This window comes from Stegostoma tigrinum, chromosome 3, assembly GCF_030684315.1.
Source record: "Stegostoma tigrinum isolate sSteTig4 chromosome 3, sSteTig4.hap1, whole genome shotgun sequence".
Lineage (NCBI taxonomy): Eukaryota > Metazoa > Chordata > Chondrichthyes > Orectolobiformes > Stegostomatidae > Stegostoma > Stegostoma tigrinum.
The window spans coordinates 130,252,528-130,269,531 of NC_081356.1; the positions used below are offsets into that span (position 1 = coordinate 130,252,528).

Here is a 17,004-nt window from a genome sequence, read left to right on the forward strand (position 1 = left end):
GGCAGCCACATAAAATGACTGGAATGGTTCATTGGTGATGTCGGGGTATAGTGGTAATCTTACCAGACTCATAATCCAGAAACCTAGTTTAAAATTCTGAGGACAGGGATTTAAATCTCATTGTGGCAGATGGCAAAAATTTGAATTCAGTTATAAAATACTGTAAATAAAGCTAGTCTAATGGCGACTCTGTCAATTGTCATAATTGTTGATTGTCATAAAGCCCACCTGATTCACTGGGTCCTTTAGGGAAGGAAATCTGCTATCCTTCCCTGGTCTGGCTTATGCGTGACCCTGGGCAAATAGGGATGGGCAATAAATTTTTGCCTAACCAACAATGTCCACATTTCACAAATGACTAAAACTAAAATACCTTCTGATTTTAGGCTTACAGAGAGTCCATCTGGTCTCAGGTAGTCATCCTCCTCCTCCTCCTCCTCCTCCTCTTCTTCCTCCTCATCATCATCTGCATAATCTGAATAAAACAATTAAAATCTGTAAGAATACGTAGCACAAAAGAGGAATATAGGAATAAGGATTCTTTCAGGTACTATGAACTCTGCTTAATATCTTGCAATACTGCTAGAAATAATACAGATTTTATTCATACCTATTTACAACCTTGCTATATGGAAGGACCAAAGTAAATCTCATCCCCCCTCCTTACTCAACAGAAACGTGATTCACTGTTTGATCTATCCAAGAAAGGTATTTTGGATGCTGTAACATTAATATCTAAAGCATTGCGGGCACAATTCAATTATTGGAGTGTGAAGAATGCAATGAGTGACGAGATAAAATGAATGAAATCAGTAAATAAACATTTTTGCTCCCTGCTTTTCCCTGCTATCTTTCCAGCCTTTCACATACACATACTGCCAGATTCTCATCTCTTAACCCTCCATTGAGTTTTTTTCTTTATTCATTTCTGGCATAAGGGTGTCACTGAGCCAGCAGCATTTAGTGCTATCCTTATTTGCTCAGACGGCAGTTAAGAATCAACCACGATGCTGTCATGTCTGGAGTTACATATCGGCCAGACCAGTTAAGGATGGCAGTTTCCTTCCCTAAAGGGCATTAGTGAACCAGATGGGTTTTTCCCACAATCAACAATGGATTTATGTTCATCATTAGACTCTCAATTCCAGACATTTACTGAATTCAAATTCCACCATCTGCCATGGCAGGATTCAATTCCATGTTCCCAGAACATTATCTGGGTCTCTGGATTAACAGTTCAGTGACAATACCACTAGGCCATCACCTCACCTGTTGGGTTATGATTAATTACTCACAGGGGCAAGTGATCCGTTAGATGTAAAATTGCAAGTTTTAAACAAAAGTCATCTTAAGACACAAGTTGAAATGTGCAAGTGCAATCACTTATAAAGCTTTGTGCTTTACTTTTTCTACTGTTATCATGTCCTTTGCTCTTGTTCTGTAGGGTCATTGAGTCATAGAGATGTACAGCACAGAAACAGACCCTTTGATCCAATTCACTGATTCCAATCAGATATACTAAATTAATCTAGTCCCATTTGCCAGCATTTGGCCCATATCCCACTAAACCTTTCTTATTCATATACTCATTCAGATGCCTTTAAAATGTTGTAAACGTACTAGCCTCAACAACCTCTTCTGGCAGCGCATTCCCTTTACACACCACTCTCTGCATGAAGAAGTTGCCCCTTAGATCCTTTTTAAATCTTTCCCCTCTCACCATAAATATGTGCCCTCTCATTTTGGACTCCCCTACCCTAGGGCAATGACCTTGGCTATTCACCCTATCCGTACCCCTCATGATTTTCTAAATCTCTATAAGGTCACCCCTTAGCCTCCGACGATCCAGGGAAAATAACCCAAATTTATTCAGCCTCTCCCTATAGCTCAAACCCACCAACCTTGGCAATATCCTTGTAAATCTTTTCTGAACCCTTTCAAGCTTCACAACATTTTTCCTGTAGCAGGAAGACCAGAATTGAGTGCAGTATTTCAAAAGTAGTCTAACCAATATCCTGTACAGCCGCAACATGATATCCCAAATCCTATACCCAATGCATTGACCAATAAAGTCAGAAGTCACGCGACACCAGGTTATAGTTCGACAGGTTTATTTGAAATCACAAACTTTTCGTGCATTGCTGCTTCGTCAGGCAACCTGTTATAGTGAAGCAGTCTGGGAAGAGTGTCCTTGCAGCTGGTGTCACAGTGAAGCAGTCTGGGAAGTGTGTCCTCACTGTCATTGTCACGGTGAACCAGTCTGGGAAATGTGTCCTCACAGGCGTTGTCTAGGTGAAACAGTCTGGGGAAAGTGTCCTCAGAGTTGATGTCATGATGAAGCAGTCTGCGAAGGCAATCTTGCAGTCAGTGTCACAGTGAAGCAGTCTGGGAAGGTTGTCCTCTCAGTTGGCAAGGGATCTTGTAGCAAGTTCAGAGGGGATTTACAAGAATGATCCTGGGAATTAGGGTTTGTCATATGAGGAGCCATTGAAGACTCTGGGTCTGTACTCAATGTGTTGAGAAACATCTCAGCAGATCTCACAGAAACTTACTGAACACTGAGGTGTCTGAATAGAATGGATGAGGAGTGGATGTTTCCAGTAGCAGGAGAAACTAGGAACAGAGTGGGCAGCTTCATAGCAAAGAGACAATTCTTTAGAATTGGGATGAGGAGGGATTTCTACAGCTAGAGGGTGGTGAGTCTGTGGAATTCATTGCTGCAGAAGACTCTGGAGGCCAAGTCATTAAATGTCTTTAAAAATTATGGGGAGAAGGCAGGAGAACAGGGTCAAGAAACATATGAGCCATGGACCAAATGGCCTAATCCTGCTAATCCTGCTCCTATATCTTATGGTCTTATTGCTCATCCCTAATTGTCTTGTGCCACCTTTTTGAACTGCTGTAGGTATTGCTGTTGAGAGGGAGTTCCAGAATTGGAAACCGTAACCATAGAACTATGTACATTTATTATCTCTTCTCGTGAAGCAGTAGGCTGGGCAATTCTATTTGGACATATCCTGGGAAATGTTGTCAAATGACTTCTGACTGCCACCACATTCCCTCCGTAGGTTGCCTGATACACCCATCCTCATTTGGAAAGTGAGCAGGTTTGCTTAGTTGGTTGCCTTTTAAAGATCATGTAATCAACCTTGTATCTTAACCACAATATTTCTATAATGAATAAGTTTAACTGAGAGATGTCCCACTTTTCAACAAAATTCAGGTTATGTACTAATAAACAAATGTTAAAACAAATGTCAAAAATGTAATGCCACTCCCTGGAAATGCTTGCAGCAGAGTTCTGAAGATTAGTTATCAATTCCTAGAGACACCAGGACAGTTCTGGAAAGCTGATATTCCTCTTTGGAGTAAATATTGGCCAGAATTTGTGGTTTTAATGACCACATAACCATTAACACTGGGTAAAACTGACAGTAACCACTGGCATCTATACAATGCAGAAATCCAAAAGATTTTTGTCAACAATACCTTTAGAGGGCACTGTTGCAAGCTTTACACATTGAATCATCTTTCATTGTATTGTGAACCTCAACTATTTACACAGTCTTGTCACAGAAAAGATTTAAATGTTAAGCTGTTATCAGTCACAGGTTGCTGAGTTTCTAATGGAACATGAAGCCATGGTTGCTGCTGAACAAGTTCTCTGGTTCTGTAAAACTCAGGTGTGGTGTTGTATTCCCTTAGAACAACACCTGACAGTTGCAAATCATAGAATCTCTACAGTGTGGAAACAGGCCATCCAGTCCAACAAGTCCACACCACCCCTCTGAAGACCATCCCATCTCAATTCATTCCCCTACCCCTGCATGTCTAACCTGCCTAACCTAAACATCTCTGGACCCTATGGGCAATTTAGCATGGCCAATTCACCTACTCGTCACCTCGTTGGACAATGGGAGGAAACCAGAGAACCTGGAAGAAATCCACACAGACACAGGGAGAATGTGCAAACTTGACACAGATAGGGTGTGGAGTGTGGGATCAAACCCATGTCCCTGGCACTGTGAAGCAGCAGTGCTAACCACTGAGTCACTGTGCTTTTCGTTGAATAATTTTGTTTTTCAAATCTTCTTTCTCCTATTGACCCATGTATGTGTTCCAATGTTTATTTCCTTCCTACTTTGTGAGAACGTTTCCATTTGACTAGTGTATCAGACTTCCTGCTGCCTGCCTTGTTTCCATACACTACAGATTTCCTGCAGACGGTGCCAAATTGTAGGATTTTCAACATCAGTTTCAATCTGTAGAGCCTGCTCAATCTTTGTGCGCATCTTTATTTCAGGACAACACCTAGTGCTGTCCTTTAACTACTGACCACAACATCTGGGCCATTGGAGGAAGCAGGCGGAGGGGGGAATATTGTATTTGGCAGGTTTTGGTAGCTGACATTCCACTGTTCTCCTGGATTGACTTCAATAACCAAGCTATTTTGCATCAAGACACGGATAGAGAGATACACAGAATTCACCTGACTGCCACAGAAGATGATCATCGTTCTATCATCAGATGCATGCATCACAGCAATGCTGCTGGCAGTGGCCTTGTGGAATTTGAATCACATAGCTCATACTAATGGCTCCAACACCAGCTGTGAAATACATGCCCCATCATTTCCCAGAAGACTACAGCAAATATAGCAGGAAAGCAAAATGCTAACCACCTACCTCCAGATTCTGATCCTCTTGCTGTGTACTTTATCTGTACAGGACGCTCTATTGAGCCATAAAACTTCTCGGAATCACAGCAGTCACTGAAAGGAACAACAAGCAAAGTAATTTGCTAAAATCCAGCCATTTGATTTAGATTCATGATCTATTCCGTCGTAGCATTTCTGTGGTTATCCTGTAGCAAGTTCCTCTTAAAATTTGAGATTCACAGTCCCAATTTGATGATGAACCTACATATGAAACTTGAATCTAGCTTTTTCGGTCTCAAATTTTGCTGTGAATTCACCACAAGTTTATATGCTGTTAATCAGAAAAATACAGCAATTAGTAACACAGATAATTAGCATGTAACCAGAGTAATATAAGAAATGGGACAAAGAAGCTATTTAGTCCTTTAAACCTCCATTCTATTAGTCATGGCTGATCTACCTCTGCCTCATCACTTCTTTAATGTCAGCTCCTCAAAGCGCTCAATGTCCTGATATTTTGAATATCTATATTTAAATACTTTCAGTAACCTAAACTCCACAACCCCCTTGGGTGTGGAATTACAGAGTCTTCACAGAGATTCTGGGAGAAGAAATTCTTCTGCATCTCAGTTTTAAATGAATATCCCCATTATTCTATAACAATGTTCCCTAGTTTGTCATTTCACAACCAGTGCATACAACTTCTCAACATTTATCTTTAGAATCTTGCACGCTTCAGTAAGATTCCTTTACTCTAATGAATAAAGAACTAGCCTGTTTAGCCATTCTTGATAAGTCAACACCTTCATTCCAGAAATCTGCCTGATGAAACTCTGTTTTGCAGAAATATGCATTCATTCATGAAAAATCTTTAAGTTCATATACAGGTACTAAGGCAGTTCTGAAAGGTCTTTGCATATCAAGGAAAACAAGCCTTGGATCAAACATTCCCTGCTGTTGCAAAAGCCAATGAAATTTCTTGCTTACGCAGAACACAATTTACATGCATCGAGGCAATGAGAAGGTCTGACTACTGAACAGACACCCATTATACATTGGCAGAAAAGAGGTTAGATGGTGATCATTCTCCTCTGCACCTTGGTGGCAACTGCCCCAAGCTTAATGTGTCTCTCAGCATGTAGTCCTGGATGTTGGAATGTGCCAGTCTAAAAAACTTGGTTGAGGTCAATTCTTTGCACTGGAAGACCAACAATGTTTAAGGCAGACCAAACAGCAAATTTCACTGAGTTTACAGTCTTCCAAGCAGAGTTGGTGTTTGTCTCAGTGTGCGTCTGGGAAACAGCCCACAGAGCTCAGAATCCTGCTTCATGGACCTGCTCAGGTCAAACCTTGATAAAAACTATTGCATGTCTCTCCAGACCTTCTTTGGAAAGGCATCCAGCTCACCCCCCACAGTCAATTTGATGGCATGCGTCCGGGTATATATGAAGAATCTGACAGGCAGTGCCCTTCTGATCACCAACTAAGCTATGTCTTGGTGCTTATTGGGAAGTTCTATGTGCTCTTCTCACCACCAGCCAAGCTACATTTTGGTGTTTGTTGGAAAGTTCTGGTGATGATGCATTTTTGATGACTTTGACAGTCTGCACAGGAAACCTTGGGATAGGATATACCATCTCCTTTTCCCACAGGATCTCGAGGATGCTATGTGCCAACCACTTTGTGATGGCCTTGTAGTCAAAGGTGTTTTTCTTTCCAAATTCTCCCACAAGGGACAGGTGATGCAGAATGGTCCAATCACTTGGAGCATTCCACAAGAACAAGGCCAAGCCAATCGTTTGCAATGCCTGCAAACAGGACACAGAAGGGACCATCACCTTCTTTCTCCTTTACACCTTCAGGAGATGTTCACATTGCTTCATGCTTCAGAAGATCATATCCAAATACTGGCAGCTGGGGAAATCCTGCAGACAGAATATATCTACAGTTTGGAGCCTGCAGCATTCCAAGAGGGTCCACTTCACAAAGAAGGCCCAATTTACTGGTGTTCCTCCTTCCATCTTTTTCACTGTCACCCTGACTGTGTTCCAAACACCCTGACGTTAGGCTTAGCTGCTTGCAGTAATCATAGCTCCAGTTGGCTGTGTGCTGAATTGGCATTAGGCCAAAGCCAGCAGAAAGATCCACCAGTAGCAGCTCAGCTCAACCAACAATCCTCCAACACCTAATCACAATCTGCTGACCTTACTTTCTATTGCGACTCTTATTTCAGCCCTGTCTCCCAAACCCCATCTGTGTCTTGTTCACAAAAGGTTTCTTTGTCAGTAGAGATGGCCTATGTTCTGATATTCGCACTGACCTTTGATACCATTAGCACTTATTTTTCATCTATAAAATTCCTCTACCAGCATTCCCTTTTGCTCTGAGCATTCCCCCATCTGTGCCACTTGCCCCTCCTCACCCTTTAACAACAGAATAAAAACCATTACTTTCGAGTCCACTTGAAACATTATGTCTCTCTTCACAGATGTTAAGTGTCCTAACTCAACCATTTCCAGTGGTTTCAGCAATGATCTTCCTTCCATTATATGGTCAGAAGTGGAGGTGTTTGCTGATAATTGCACAATATTCAGACAAATTACAACTTCTTATATACCGAAACCATCCATGTCCGAATGACAAAAATACCTGGATAATATCCGTGGTTGACCCTGACAAGTGGCAAGTAATATTCATGCCACACACTGCCAAGCAATGACCATTTCCAAAAAGAGAGAATTTAACCATTTCCCCTTGATGTTCAATGGCATTATAATTGATGAATCCCTACCATCAACATCCTGAGGGTTACCATTGATGAGAAATTAAACTGGGCTAGTCATATAAATGCTGTGCTTAAAACAGCAGATCAAAGGCTAGGAATCCTGCAGCCAGTAAGTAATCTCCTGACTCCCCAAAGTCTGTCCATCATCTACAAGGCTCAATTCATGAATGTGATGAAACATACTGCTAAGATGAATGCAGCTCCAGCAACACTCATGAAGCTTGATAACATACAGGACAAAGCAGCCTGCTTGACTGGTACCACATCCATAAGCATTTATTCTCTCCACCACCAATACTCAGGGGCAGCAGTGTGTACTATCTACAAGATGCACTCTAGAAATTCACATGGTTCTTTGACAGCACCTTCAAACTCATGACCACTTTTCCCTATAAGGGCAAGGGCAGCAGCTACACAGCAACACCACCATCTGCATGTTCCCCCAAAGGCACTCACCATCATGACTTGGAAACACATTGCTTTTCCTTCAGTACTACCAGGTCAAAATCCTGGAACTCCTTACAATGGCATTATTATTCTACATTCAGCAAATAGACTTCAGCAATTCAAGAAGGGAGCTTATCTTTATAAGCCAATTGGAATCAATTATTAAGGAAGCAATAGCAGAACATTTGGAAAATCATAATCTAATCAAGCTGAGTCAGCATGGCTTCATGAAAGGGAGATCATGTCTGACTAATTTATGAGAGTTTTTCGAGGACTTCTCAAGCAAAGTGGATACAGGGGAACCAGCAGATGTGCTGAATTTGGACTTCCAGAATGTGTTCCTCAAAGTACCACACAAAAGGTTAAGTCAGAAGATAAGAGCCCATGCTTTTAGAAGTAGTGTATTGGCATGAATAGAAAATTGGGTAAATGGGCAGAAAACAGCAAGTGAGGATTAAGGAGTTCTTTTTCAGGCTGGCGGCCCATAACTGAAATAACTTCAGAGAGGCTGGTACCCCATCACCATGTGGAAAGTTCCTGTCACTGGTCCAGCTGCCTTAGAGCCAGCTCTCAGAGTGATCAGGATGTCTGACACTCCTGTTTAATCTGTCAGCCAGGGGTCCCTGGTTGGACCAGATTAACAGCCCCAGGGAGGGAACTCATTCTATTCTGATCTTGTTATAATCATTTGATTGAATCCCCTTCTGAGTCCAAGAATATGGGCCATTTCTTTTTTTTTTGTAGCTCCTCCTGGGGCGTTGTTTGTAGCGCCTCTGATTCTGCCTCGGATATGGCCGGCATGTAAAGCTTAGTACTTGCCTCTTGCGCCTGGAGCAACTCAGAAGTAAGTAATTCTCTACTTCAGGTTGCAAAGGCTTTGAGGTGGCAACATTAGCCATGTTCATCTCGGATTCTGAGGTCTCTTCAAAACTTGGCAGCGTTGGAGAACCCATGGGTTCCACCAACCTTTACAACTGTTATGAGGAGCCAGGCCCATTTTGCTCCCACTTCATTTGCAAGTTTGCAGCTTTCATAAGATCTCTGTTTGTTCAGGATAATTGCACCTACCTGAACTTTATACATCACTGGAACTGATGATCTTTAAATCATGAAATGTGCTTTGTACAAGACACAGGCAGTCCCTTCTCACCCAAGAAAGTTCTAATTATCACAATGACTCAGAGCTTAATTTCTTTTTGAATTATATATTTTCTTTTTCCTTTCAACTTTTCTTATAAAGTTCTGCCTCGATGGATACTGTACAATGGACAGCAGTTCTCTTCAGGGTGCTGCACACAAGTGGCTCTTCTGTAGGCCTGAATTCAAGCTGTATTCATCAATGGGTTATTCGTCTTGGGAATATCACAGTATGGGAAAGAACCAAGACTGGGGTTATGCCACACAAACCCAGAAACGATGAGTATAATTAAGACATTCCTCTTTGTTTCCCAGGCTGATGTCTGAATGTGATAGATAATGAAAATTCACTTATGACAATGAACAACTGAAAGAAAGCACTGAATAAGAGCTAAGTAAAGGTTTGTGAAAGAGATAGTAATTAAGAAATGTGCGTGTCTATAGAAAAACTAACTTCTCCTCTTCCGCAGTTGAAAGTTTTCAGTGTAAGTGGATACCTCAGATTTCCTTGCACGTCTGCCTTCTCATGATAACGATCAATTTCTTTTCGCAAACCCATCATCCATTTCTGAAAGAAACAGCAATAAGAAATGATCAGACCACTTTTCATCTGCGTCTTTTCAGCACTAATTTACCATGGATGCTATGGTAAAAAAGGACAAGCAAGGCCCCGAACCTTCACAATACTGGTCATTCAAAAGTTGCAGTCGTAGAGACAATTCATTGTCACAATTCTTAAAATTCTGGTACTGTTGAACATTTCATCATTCTGGAGTGAAAGCTGGAAACTGTGACCTTTTTTCCAGTTCTTTTCTCATAACACACTTCCAGTCCAAACAAGGATGTAATTTGAGAAAGAACAAAAAGGAGCTGAGAAGCTCCAAATGACATTTTCTGGAATGTTGAATCTTTCCTAAACTTGATTGTGCACATCAACATTCCCTCTGACCTACAGCTGCTGTATTCATTACACAGCAAAGAATAAGACCATGTCGTCGATTGCAAGCAAGCTTTTTGAAAGAGTAGCCAATTTCCTTTCATTTGGAAAGAAATATTGCACATAAGCACATTCCTGTTCCCACTATCATCTTCATGCATTCATACTCCCAGCGGAGCTACCGAATTAGAGTCATAAGTCACAGTGGTCCGGAGCAAGAACTTTGTCTAATTTCAAGTACCTACTTCTGTTTTAAATTGATGGACACTAATTGACAACAGTCACAAAGGTTTGGAGCAGTTCACCCAGAAAAAGGATTAAAGAGAAAATAGTCGAAACACTCAATAACGAAGAAGCTTAACTATTGAGAAACCCTTCTTAACAGGAAATTTGCATGATATTCTGAATTGGATTTTTCATTTCTGATGAGTTCAAAAAGTTTATTTAGCCCTCACCCGTGCTTAATTACAAGTATTTTCTCTTTGTGACTATTACATATAGATGTAGAACACAGCAGCAGGAGGTGACCATTCGGCCCTTTGAGCCTGCTCCACTATTCTTCACGATCATGGTTGATCATGCAACTCAACCTCATCCTGCCTTCTCCCCATAGCCTTTGATCCCATTCGGCCCAAGTGCTACATCTAGCCATGTCTTGAATACGTTCAATTTTTTGGCATCAACTGTTTCCTGCAGAAATAAATTTCACAGGCTCACCATTCTTTGGGTGAAGAAATGTTTCCTTAGCTCCATCCTAAATGGTCTACCCCGAATCCTCAGCCTGTGACCCCTGGTTCTGGACACACCCACCATCTGGAATATCCTCCCTGCATCTTCCCTGTCTAGTCCTGTTAGCATTTTATAAGTCTCTATGAGACGCCCCCCCCCCCCTCATTTGTCTGAACTGCAGCAAAAACAAATCTAACCTAGCTAATTTCTCCTCATACGTCAGTCCTGCCATTCCCGGAATCAGCCTGGTATACCTCCGCTGCACTCCCTTGAGAGCAACAGCATCCTTCCTCAGAGAATGAGACTAAAATTGCATACAATATCGTAGGTGTGGCCTCATCAAGCCCCTGTAAAACTGCAACAAGACATCCCTGCTCCGCTACTCAAAACCTCTTGTAATGAAGACCAACATACCATTTAGTGTGGAGCTTGAGGTACACAGCAGGCCAGGCAGCATCAGAGCACCAGGAAAGCTGACATTTTGGGTTGGGACCATTCTTCAGAAAATGCTTTCTGAAGAAGCTTTTATGAAGAATGGCCCTGACCCGTAACGTCAGCTTTCCTGCTCCTCTTATGCTGTCTGGCCTGCTGTGTTCCTTTAGCTCCACATTGTGTTACCTTTGACTCCAGCATTGACAGTTCTTCTATCTCCAACATACCATTTGCCTTCTTTACTGCCTGCTGCACCTGCATGCTTACCTTCAGTGATTGGTGCACGAGGACACCCAAGCACTCTCCTCTCCCAATTTAGGTAGTAATCTGTCTTTTTGTTTTTGCTTCCAAAATGAATAACCTCACATTTATTCAAATTATACTCCATCTGTCATAGATTTGCCATCTCACCCATCCTGTCCAGATCATGCTAAAGGATCTCTGTATCTTCATCACAGTTCACCCTCCAAATAACTTGGTATCATTTGCAAACTTTGAGATATTGTATTTTGTTCCATCATCCAAATCATTAATATATATTGTGAATAGCTGGGGTCCCAGCACCGAATTTGAAAAGAACCAATTAATTCCTACTCTTTGTTTTCTCTCTGTCAACTAGTTTTCTATCCATCGCAATACACTTTCTCCAATCCTATGCGCTTTAATCTTTGACATTAATTGCTTATGCAGGACTTTGTTAAATGTTGTCTGAAAGTCCAAATATATCACGTCAATAGCTCCCCCATGTCGACTCTACTAGTTATATCTTCATAGAATTCGAACAGACTTGTCAAGCATGATTTCCCCTTCATAAATCCATGCTGACTCAGTCTGATCCTGCCACTTCTTTCTAAATGCTCTGCTATAAAGTCCTTGATAATGGATTTGAGAATTTTCCCCGCTACTGATCTTAGGCTTACTGGTCTACAATTCCCTGTTTTCTCTCTATCTTCATTTTTGAATACTGGAGTTACATTAGCTAACCTCCAATCTGCAGGAACTGTTCTAGAGTCTACAGAATATTGGAAGATGAACACCAATGCATCTACTATTTCTAGGGCCACTTCCTTAAGTACTCTAGGATGTAGATTATCAGGCCCTGGGGATTTATCAATCCTTCAATCCCAACAATTTCCCAGACCATTTCTCTACTAATATCGATTACCCTCAATACTTCCCTCTCATCAAATCTTGCATTCTCCAACATTTCTGCTGTTGTGTCCTCTTTTGTGAAGACAGAACCAAAGTATGTACTCAGTTGCTTAGCTATTTCTTTGTCCCCATTTATAAATTTCCCTGTCTACTCTGGGCCTACATTTGTGTTCACAAATCTCTTTCTTTTCACGCACCTATAGAAACTCTCTGTGCTAGTCTTTATGTTCCCTGCAAACTTATTTTTGTTCTATATTTTCACCTTCTTAATCAAACCCTTTATCCTTCTTTGCTGAATTCTAAATTGCTCCCAATCCTCAGACACATTACTTTTCTGAGCCAATCTGTATGCTTCTTCCTTGGATCGGACACTGTCTCTAATTTCCTTTGTAAGCCATGGACTGGCCTTCTTACCCATTTTGCTTTCAAGCCAAATAAAATCCAGAAGAACTGCAGATGCTATAAATAAAGTACAAAAACTGAAGTTGCTGGAAAAGCTCAGCAGGTCTGGCAGCATCTGTGAAGTGAAAATTAGAGTTAATGTTTCGGGTCCAGTGACCCTTCAGTTCTTGATCCAAAACGTTAACTCTTATTTTCTCTTCACAGATGCTGCCAGACCTGCAGAGCTTTTCCAGCAATTTCTGTTTTTGTTGCTTTGGTGCCAGACAGGAATAAACAATTGTTGCAGCCTCCCCATCCATTCCTTCAATGTGTGACATTGCCTATTCACTATGATCCCTTTAAGTAATTCACCCCAATCTATCAAGGCCAACTCATGCCTCATATCTTCATAGTTTCCTTTATTATGATTTAGGACACTAGTCTCCGAATCAACTACCTCACTCTCCAACATGATAAAAAATGCTATCATGTTATGATCACTCACCCCCAAGGAGTCTCGCACAGCTAGATTAGCAATGACTCCCTTCTCATTACACAGTACCCAGTCTAAGATGGCCTGCTCCCTAGTTAGTTCCCCCTCATATTGCTCAAGAAAACAATCCAATATATACTCCAGAAATTCCTCCTCCATGGCACTGTGGATAATGTGATATGCCCAATCTATGTGCAGATTAAAATTACCCATGATCACCGATATTCCCTTATCACATGCATCTCTAATTTCCTGTTTAATGCCATTCCCAACATCACTGCTGCAGTTTTGGGGTCTGTATATGACACCCACAAACTTTTTTGCCCCTTGACATTTCTCAACTCTACCTACATAAACTCCACATTTTCAGAGCTAATATCCTTTCTCACTATTGTGTTGATTTCCTCTTTAAACAACAATGCCACTCCACCACCGTTTCCTTTTTGCCCATCCTTCCTAAGTACTGAATACCCTGGGTCATTCAGTTCCCGACCCTGGTCATCTGGCAGCCTTGTCTCCGTAATCCCAATTATATCTTATCTGTTTACATCTATCTGCATGATTAATTCATCCACTTTATTGCTCCAAATACAACAAATGACTATGAAGCAGTGTATACAACAGAGAAACTCCTGTTCTCTATCTTACAAAGGAAGTATTCTATGCTAAGAATAAGGTGGAATTTCAGTGGGGTCAGGAAGACTCTGCAGAGCATTTTAAGATGCTGGTTGATACTTGGATTCCGAGCACCTGCTCCCATTTCCAGCCAAACATATTTTGGCTGATTAGGAAGAGCAAGTTAAGGTTAGGGTAGGGAGGATATGCAGAGGAACAAGCCCCAAATCTCTTCCATTTAAAATTGGTTCAGAATTGAAACATGGCACATTTTGGCTAGTGCAAGGGCCTTATAAAATGGGAGTGACAAATTGATAGAATCGATGTAAACATTCTGAAAGGCAGATATGGTTTGTTTGACTGCCATGGTCTGAGATTTTTAAAAAATCCTCTGTTCTTTAACCTTAAACTAAGGTAGCAACTGTTACCAAAAGAGAGAAAGAAACATCTTACTGGACTGCATTGATTAATAGGCGTATGTTAGAGAAAACATCAGAATCTGCTTCTGCAGTGTCAACAGGGCTGTGTTGAAGAGTTACTTAGGATTTAAAAACCCTGAAATTTGTGTTTTGGATGAAGAGTTGTTTCATTATCAAGTGTATAGGGAGCGTGTATTATTTTATTCAATTTTCTTGTCTCCACATGGCATCTGAAGAGTAAGTCTAGAGTCGGTTGGGGGTGGGGGGGGGGGGGGGGGCGGCGTTTGAAGGAGGAGGTCAGAGCTCTGAAGAAGGGTCACTGGATCCAAAATGTTAAGTTTGTTTTCTCTCCATAAATGCTGCCAGACCTGCTGAGTTTCTCCAGGAATTTCTGTTTTTGTTCCAAACCTTCTAACCAGTCTGCCTTGGCACTAATCTACTCCCAACGTCATCTACGTTGAACTTAAGTGGTTAGCTTCAGACCCCTCACCCCTACCACTGAATAAAATTGTCTGTATTCTATACTGGGAGTATCCAAGGCTGAGCTAGCTGACCTTAAATCGAGTGATGGAGGTGTCGGATCAGTTAATTCACTGAATTTCCCTGACTAAATATTTTGAAGACCAGATTTATTATTCTATATATTGTTCTCCATTCCTTGGTCACTCGATCCATATTTGTATGTGGCAACTGTCAGAAGCAGTACCCAACCTTGGTGTTTGTCATATTTGATCCTGAAATGAACACTGACCACATATCTGCTCCATCAAACACACATTGTATGGGTACAGGCTACGTTAGGTACAGTGTAAATCTCATTCTATACTATCTCACTCCTGAGGAAGGGATAGCATGGGTTAAATCAGGGCTTTGGAGCCCAATATGGGATAATGATCTGAAACTTTGGGGTTCCAACCTCTGTGATGACTGCTGTGCATCTCTGACCAAATTATCACAACGGTACTTTCTCACTAACAGGCCACTGCCCTCTCAATACCCCCCAAACCCATTCTCTCAGTTCTCACCTTTCAAACTAAGCTCAGCAGAGTAAGTCTGCATTATGATCAAGGTGCACTGCAGAAATTCACCATGGCTCCCAAGACAGCACGTTCCAAATGCATGAGCACTAACTCTAGAAGGACAAGCGCAGCAGATACATGGAAACACCACAACCTGCAAGTTCCCCTTTAAGTCACTCAGCGAGCTTACTTGGAAATATATTGCTGTTCCTCCAGTGTCTCTGCGTCAAACTCGGGGGTTCTCTCCCTAACAGTGTTATGGATGTTCCTCGTCCCCAAAAACTGCAATGGTTCAAGGCACAGGTCACCACCACCACTGCCACCTTCTTAAGGGCAACTAGGGATGGGCAGTAAATACTGGCGCAGCACAATGCCCTCATTGCATGAATAAATTTAAAACAAATTGAGTCACAATACAAAAATATTTGGGAAGCAGTAGATCAAAGACAGATCAAGGTTTTGTTGCACTTTCTGCTGAGTCATTTGCAGAACCTTCTGGTTTTGTTTGTTGTAACTAATCCATCTAAACAGAAAAAAATGCTAAGCCGGACACATCAAAATGACCTAAGGTTTGGTATGTTGTCTATTCTGAAGTAACTGAACTTAAACCACGACAATACTCAGGACAAGAATTCCACAAATAAGAATGGTGTTTAAATGTCATGCAGAGTTTAATTTTTTTTTGTAATCAGAACATAGAACAATAGAGCGTTGAACAGGCCCTTCGGCCCTCGATGTTGAGCCGACCTGTGAATTAATCTAAGCCCCTCCCCTACACTATCCCATCATTATCCATATGCTTATACAAGGACTGTTTAAATGGCCCTTATGTGGCTGAGTTAACTACATTGGCAGGCAGGGTGTTCCACACCCTTACCACTCTCTGAATAAAGAACCTGCCTCTGACATCTGTCTTAGATCTATCACCCCTTAATTTGTAGCTATGCCCCCTCGTACAAGCCAACGTCACATCCTAGGAAAAAGACTCTCACCGTCCACCCTATCTAATCCTCTGATCATCATGTATGCCTCTACTAAATCCCCTCTTAGCCTTCTTCTCTCCAATGAGAACAGACCCAAGTGCCTCAGCCTTTCTTCAGAGGGCCTGTGCTCCAGACCAGGCAACATCCTGGTAAATCTCCTCTGCACCTTTTCCAATGCTTCCACATCCTTCCTGTACTGGGGCGACCAGAACTGCACTCAATATTCCAAATGAGACCGCACCAGCATTTTGTACAATTCCATCATGACTTCACGGCTCTGGAACTCAAATCCACTACCAATAAAACCTAAAACACCGTTAGCCTTCTTAACAGTACTATCAACCTGGGTGGCAACTTTCAGGGATCTATGTACATGGACACCAAGATCCCTCTGCACATCTACACTACCAAGAATCTTTCCATTGACCCGGTTTTCTGCCTTCCTATTATTCCTCCCAATGTGAATCACCTCACATTTATCCATATTAAACTCCATTTGCCACCTTTCGGCCCAATTCTGCAGTTTATCCAAGTGTCCCTGCAACCTGCAACATTCTTCCACATTGTCCACCACTCCACCGACTTTAGTGTCATCTGCAAACTTACTAACCCATCCACTAATGCCTGCGTCCAAGTCATTTATAAAAATGACAAGCAGCAGTGGACCCAAAACAGATCCTTGAGGCACACCACTAGTAATCGGACTCCAGGCTGAATATTTTCCATCAACCACCACTCGTTGCCTTCTTACAGAAAGCCAGATTCTAATCCAAACTGCTAAATCTCCCTCAATCCCATGCCTCTGTATTTTCTCCAAT

The 17,004-nt window shown here is 41.7% G+C and overlaps 1 protein-coding gene across 1 annotated transcript in view; it reads right to left on the minus strand.

The window, feature by feature from the left end:
* Nucleotides 1-17,004, minus strand: part of sh3bp2 (SH3-domain binding protein 2) — a 119,789-nt gene that overhangs the window by 33,193 nt on the left and 69,592 nt on the right. Inside the window, exons 6-8 of the mRNA XM_048528238.2 lie at nt 9,524-9,594; nt 4,686-4,771; nt 374-475 (exon numbers count right to left, since the gene is read on the minus strand). Of these exons, the coding sequence (XP_048384195.1) occupies nt 374-475; nt 4,686-4,771; nt 9,524-9,594 (259 nt within the window). The remainder of the gene's footprint in view (nt 1-373; nt 476-4,685; nt 4,772-9,523; nt 9,595-17,004) is intronic.